This window comes from Bos grunniens, chromosome 15, assembly GCF_055505025.1.
Source record: "Bos grunniens cultivar Pamir isolate PY7600 chromosome 15, Bosgru_T2T1.0, whole genome shotgun sequence".
NCBI lineage: Eukaryota > Metazoa > Chordata > Mammalia > Artiodactyla > Bovidae > Bos > Bos grunniens.
The window spans coordinates 31,439,001-31,445,000 of record NC_141179.1 but is presented as its reverse complement, the minus strand read 5'-3'; the positions used below and the strand labels follow the sequence as shown (position 1 = coordinate 31,445,000).

The 6,000-nt window shown below is 43.6% G+C and overlaps 1 protein-coding gene across 7 annotated transcripts in view; it reads right to left on the bottom strand.

Annotated features, from left to right (window-relative positions):
* Positions 1–2,277, bottom strand: part of TLCD5 (TLC domain containing 5) — a 7,463-nt gene extending 5,186 nt beyond the window's left edge. The window contains exons 1-3 of one of the 7 annotated variants that reach the window (XM_086338313.1): positions 2,051–2,277; positions 121–242; positions 1–6 (exon numbers count right to left, since the gene is read on the bottom strand). The exon at positions 1–6 is cut by the window's left edge and continues 194 nt beyond it. In XM_086338313.1, the coding sequence (XP_086194439.1) occupies positions 1–5 (5 nt within the window). In that variant the 5' untranslated portion in view covers position 6; positions 121–242; positions 2,051–2,277. Of the gene's footprint in view, positions 49–120; positions 243–1,555; positions 1,794–2,050 lie in introns of those variants that run through there. The other 6 variants (XM_086338314.1, XM_086338318.1, XM_086338317.1 and 3 more) reach the window with 6 other exon arrangements.
* Positions 2,278–6,000: the final 3,723 nt, after the last annotated feature.

Here is a 6,000-nt window from a genome sequence, read left to right as displayed (position 1 = left end):
GCCATCCTATGACGAAAAGACCAAAACCAGAAAAACAAAGAACGCACCCTAAGAAAACAGCATTGGGTCGTATTGAGTATATGTCTTCATTTCTACTGTAAGACAGTACAAAAATATTACCTTCACAGAAATACTTTTTCCTTATCTACATTGCCAAGAATCTTCCACTGAAGAGTGGCTGTAATTCTGATTGTGTGTTCGTTAGAGATCACTGGTCAAACCTGTAAACCGAAAAGCAAGAACTGCATTCTGAGTTAGCAGACAGTCTAACATAACATGTTGTAATGATGAGTAAATGCCAATAATCTCCCAGTGATGACTGACCTTGGACTACGAGACACAAGTAATATAATACACGTATTAGATGTGTTCATATTTCAAAAATCCCAATAAGAAGCTCTCATGGAAAAACACCTCCACCACTTGTGGTCTCTGCTAGAAGTCATGACACATGAGAGTTTAATGTGGTTTTAAACTGATACTAAACTCAACTGAAGTTTGGGTTTGAATTATGGGTTTACCAGTCAAAATCAAAATGAGGTAAACCTGAAGATAGAACTAAACAAAGACCTAGATATTTTGGAAGAAAAAAAAGAAGCTAGTTCTATTCAGTTTTGTAATTAACTCAAAAACTGGCCAAGAGGGAAGCAGGATTTTGAGGTACAAGTGGGGAGTTTTTGTTAATATATAAAAATATCTTTAAGGAAATTAGTTAAAAATGAAACACAGTCAGAAAGCTACACTTTGACATTCTTACTAGTGATAAATATACCAGGACAAGAATGAAAATAATGGAGTCAATAGAGTCAGACAGGACAAAAATCTGAAAATAACCAAGATGTCCTTATTAATATTCATTAGCCCCTCTACTGAAAGTACAAATAAAAAAGTTAAAAAATACATTTCAGATATCTGTCTCATCTCAGCAGGAATTTTCTGCATGGCTACACTCACTGCTTAACTTTATTCTGACAAGTGAAATAGTATCTGTGGACCAGCACACATCAGTACACAAGCCACTCCCAAGAATGCTATCCCAAGAGGGCTTTATGAAGGTCAAGTGCAGTACAGCTTTCATCTGAAACCAGATTTCTACTCAAGAAAACAGCAGGTGTCAATCACTGACCTGAGTTCCAATTCTATTTCTGCCCCTAAATAGCTATGAGTGTGTGGACCAATCACTTTCACCTCTGGAGCTTCAGTTAAAAAAGAGAGAGAAAGTAGAGGGGAAAATGACCGATAAAACTCTATAATCCAGCCCAGTTCTGACAAGGAGTTCTGAGAGAATTTCATAAAACTTCCAGGCCAATTTTCTGAGCAAGAGCCAGAAGTACAAAGGATCCAGAGTGAAAAGAACCGTCCTCTCTCACTTCCTTTTAAAGGCCAGGGTCACCAGCCAGAGTAATACGGATCAGCTCTTTTGGTTATGCCGATTAGTATTTTTAGAGTCTTCTTCCCTGAATCCTAATTCCCTGGCAGAACAGAGGGAACAGTAGCCCATTTACAAACAAATAAAAGAATAGACATTCGTAAATGGCAGATACAACGCTGTGACCTTGAGAATGTCACTCCGTCTCCGCGTTTGGGCTTTTCACTCTTTGGGGAAAGGATGGCAGGGTATTTAGATGGCCGATGGCCGTTTCCGCTCAGAATTCCAAGGCTCCAGTCCTCGCTCCTCCCTGTCCAGGGCCAGATTCGGGAGGAGGAGCGCTGGGCGGGCCCACCTGGCTCTGGGCCTCGGAGCAGGCGTGGCTGGAGCCAGCGGCAACCTCGGCGCCTGGCAGGCAGCGCGAGCGCATCTCTCCTGGACCTGCCTACCCTACGCTGCGGCTACGCCCGGCGGCGGCGCACCTGAGCCGGACCGTTATGCCGGTATCCCGTCGGCACCCAGAGGCAGAAGGAGGCCCTCTCCCCTCAGAGGCCAGGCCAGGCCATCTGCCGGCTTTCTTCTCCCACCCTCGCCCCGCTCAGCGGGCCGGGCAGGCCAGGACATCCACGTCCGGAGCCCAAGCCGGCCGCCGGAGCCGGGCGGTTAGCGCCGCGCAGTTACCTGGTCCAGCGCCCCGGAAAGCCTCGGGCGCCTCGGCCCCAGAGCTCAGGACCGGGATCCCCGGGAGCAGGAAGCAGCGGAAAGAGGGAGGGAGGACCAGGCTCTGTCGGCGGCAGAGGAGGAGCCGGGGGTCTGGGGGCACCTGCTGGCTGGGAGGACGGGGCGCACAGCCAGAGCTGGACCCGGGACTGTTCAGAAAGCGGGCGGGAGGATCCCCTCTTCGTCACGAGGAGGCAAGGGGCGGGGGTGTGAGGGGTGATGATGACCTAATAGTGACGTGAGACCTGCAGACTGTTGTTTTTGCTTACTTGTTTGTTGTCTATGTTTGAACACTTATCCATCTCCTGCCCCCACGATGTGACGGCCCATCCCATAACCAGTTGGAGAGCACCTACTAAGTGCTTACACCCCTACTAGGCTCTGGGGGGGATTTCACTTTTGCGTTTAAGTTAAACAGGCACACAAATAACTAATTTCCAGGAAAGTGCTCAGGCCTGAAAACCAATGTTATCTGTTCCTTCTCAGGTCAGCCCTCTCACTACCTTGGCAGTAGAGAATAAGGCTTTAAGAGTAAATCCGGCTTGGTTACTGACTGTGTATCTTTGAACAAGTTGCTTAACTTTTCTGTGCCTCTGTTTTCTCATCCACAGAATGGGGATAGTAATAATAATAGCTGTCTTATTGGGTTATTGCAAGAATTTTACACACTTGACATGTGTAAAGTGCTTACAGAATGGCTGGCACATGGAAGTTGTTATATAAATGTTAATTATTGTTGTTGTTACCTCACTTTGGGTTAATCCTCTCTCCTCTCTGAATCTGTTTTGATACCAATGAAAGTGAGTTTGAAGAGATAGCTAAATGAAAGTTTGGAGATGCAAATGGGGTAAAGAGGGCATCTAAGGGGCTTCCCTATTGGTCCAGTGGTTAAGACTCCATGCTCTCAATGCAGGCAGCCTTGGTTCATTCCTTGGTCAGGGAACTAGATCCCACATGCCACAACTAAAGATCCTGAGTGTTACAACTAAGACCCAGTGCAGCCAAATTCATTCATTAATTTTTAAAAAGAGGGCATCTGGGTTGGTTGATCAAGACAGGCAATGATAGGATGCTGAGGGGCCCAGATATTCTTAAGAAGAGAAGACCTTGAGCAGAAGGGTGAGGCTTTAGGCCATGTTTGGGGAATAGTAAGTAGTTTGGGTGATTTGTTTTGCTGGCCCCTTAAGAATCAGGATCACACTCTTTTCATCTTTGTTGGTACCTCTACCTGGTACAAAGGCAGGTGCAATAAATGATTGCTGCCTGAATGAATGGGAAGTGAGCCTGCAAATGTATATTGGAAGCATACTGGCACTCCTAAATCTGAATGCCCCTCTAGATCACTTGGGAAGTGTTTTCAAAACACCCTTTGTTCAGGCTGCACCTTGAAGGTTGTGCTTTAATAGGCTTAGCGTGAGGTTCAGGAATCTATGTCTATTAAAACCTGCTCATAGATCATTCAGATGATTAGTCATATTTGGGAGGAACTGATGTTAGAGAACCTTTCATTATTGATGCTAGCCTCGGATGCCAGGCTGAGGCATTATATTATGCAGATAACAGGAAACCTATGATGATTTTTGGCAAGGGAATAACTTTATCATGTTCTCAAGTCCTTGCTACTCCAATCTGCATTACCTGAGAGTTTGTTAAAAACACAAATTCTCAGACCCTAACCCTGGATCTACTGAATCAAATCTGCATTTTTAACAAAGTCCCCAGCGATCTGTATGCACATTCAGGCAGTGGATCTCAACCATGACAATACAACAGACTCACTTGAGGAGTTTTTAAAAGTCCCATTTCCCTGGGCCACATCCCAGGCAAAGTAAATCAGAATCGGTGTGTGTCAATTTTTTTTAAGTTTCCCAGATAATTCCATTATCTGTGTAAGCAAAGTTCGGAATCACTGCTACTCAATGAAAATCAATATAAAATGAATTGGAGAAGACAACCTGTCACAAGTGGATTGGAATGGACCAGATAAGTAACAATAATAGCTTGAAGAAAGAAAACAAGGAGAGATCCATTTCACTGAATGAATAGATGGTATGCATATCTCAACTTTTCCCCATTTGTTTTTGTTACAGTTCTTCTAGTATCTGAACCTGGAATTATCTTCTTGCTGCCACCATTCCCCAGGAAAAAACAGAATATGAGTTAAAGGCTTCAGGAGTCTAATGGCTGAGGGCATAAGGGAAAGTGCTAGTTCTTCCAGTTGAGCCTATATCGGACCTTTATCCTGGGGTGGCTGAGATTCCAGGCTCAAACTCCATTACCTGGGATTAAATTTTATTAATTCATGTATCTTTGGCCACAAATTTGGTGATTTGTGTTCCACCAAATCACAGGCTTGTCAACTGTGGTGTTCCCTAGGAAAGTTCTGGCCTGTTCAGGGAACAGGAAGCTCTCCACCAATTTATTTTACTAACAATAACAATCATAATCATAATAATCACAATAACAGATAACACTTATTAATCAAGCATTGTTCCAGGCACTTTACATATATATACATATTAAGTCATTAATTCTCACAACTCTTGGAGATGGATATTGTTGTTATCCCCATTTTTGCAGGTGAAAAACTGAGTCACAGAGCACTGAAGGAAATTGCCCAAAGTGATGTGATTAGTAGGAGGCAGATTTGGGTAACGAACCCAGGCAATATGGCATTGGAGGTCATACTCTTAACCACAAAGGTAGGCTGCCTCCACTCCCCTAGAGTCTCCTCCAAGATGGTACTATGCGTTCTTTATTCACAGCTCCTATTAGAAGTTGTTTAGAGGTTAAAAGAAAGAATTCGGGTTTTGAAAACCTGAATTGCCTATTGTGTCCTTGTCACAGTACTAGTCAAGAGGATACAGAGAAAAAGACAGACAGCTACAAGGAGCGCCCCACAGTCTATCAGGAAAACAGAAGAGTCAGCAAACACAGTCCATGAATGTGGCCAGGGGAAGCGGAGTACACAGTGGGAAGGGGCACTCAGCCAGCAGTCTGGGGGCCCAGGACAGGATTCTTCTCTTTTTTTTTAGCTTAACTATTATTATTATTATTTAATTATCAAAGATTATAATTGTACAATATTGAGAGGTATAGAACAAAATACAATTATTGGAGGACAGTTGCTCTTCAATATTGTGTTAGCCTCTGCCACACATCAACACGACTCAGAGACATATATCCCCTCCCTCCTGAACTCCCTCCCATCTCCTTCCCCTTCCCACCACTCTAGGTTGTCACAGAACATTGGGTTGAGCTTCAGGACATGATTCTTAATTTGAGTCTGCAACTAAATTCATCCTCTCACCCCTCAGTTGGACCAAAAGCTCTTAGTATTAGGAGCCCACAGCTGAGCCCATCAGTCTTGAGTCTACTAAAGATCAAAGTTTGAAAATTTAAAAAGCAGCAGCAACAATTCTTTTTCCCTTTCTTTCCTCCTAGACAATGACTGGTTGTTGCCCTTTGATTCTCTTGTGCCTAATTAGATGCTGAAGAAGCTAACCAGGCTTCAGTTTAACTTGACTGGAATGATGAGTTTTACAGGATCTTACAGACATGAAAAGTGAATTGGTACCCCCTTTTAGGTTTGAGTCTGTTCAGCAACATTCCAAAGCAACAGTTAATGGAAGCTACTGGAGGCTGAGCAGGTCGGCTACAATTCTGTTTATTTCTTTTATAAAAACCATGGTCAAATAGCCCAGAAATAGACCCCCATAAATATAGTCAACTGATTTTTGACAGAGGAGCAAAGGCAATACAATAGGGTAATGATAGTGTCTTCAACAGATGGAGCTGGGACAACTGTACATCCACATGTGAAAAAATGAACCTACACAAAAGTTAACTCAAAATGATCACAGGCCTAAATGTAAAACACAAAGCTATAAAGCTCCTGGAACAGAGGTCCT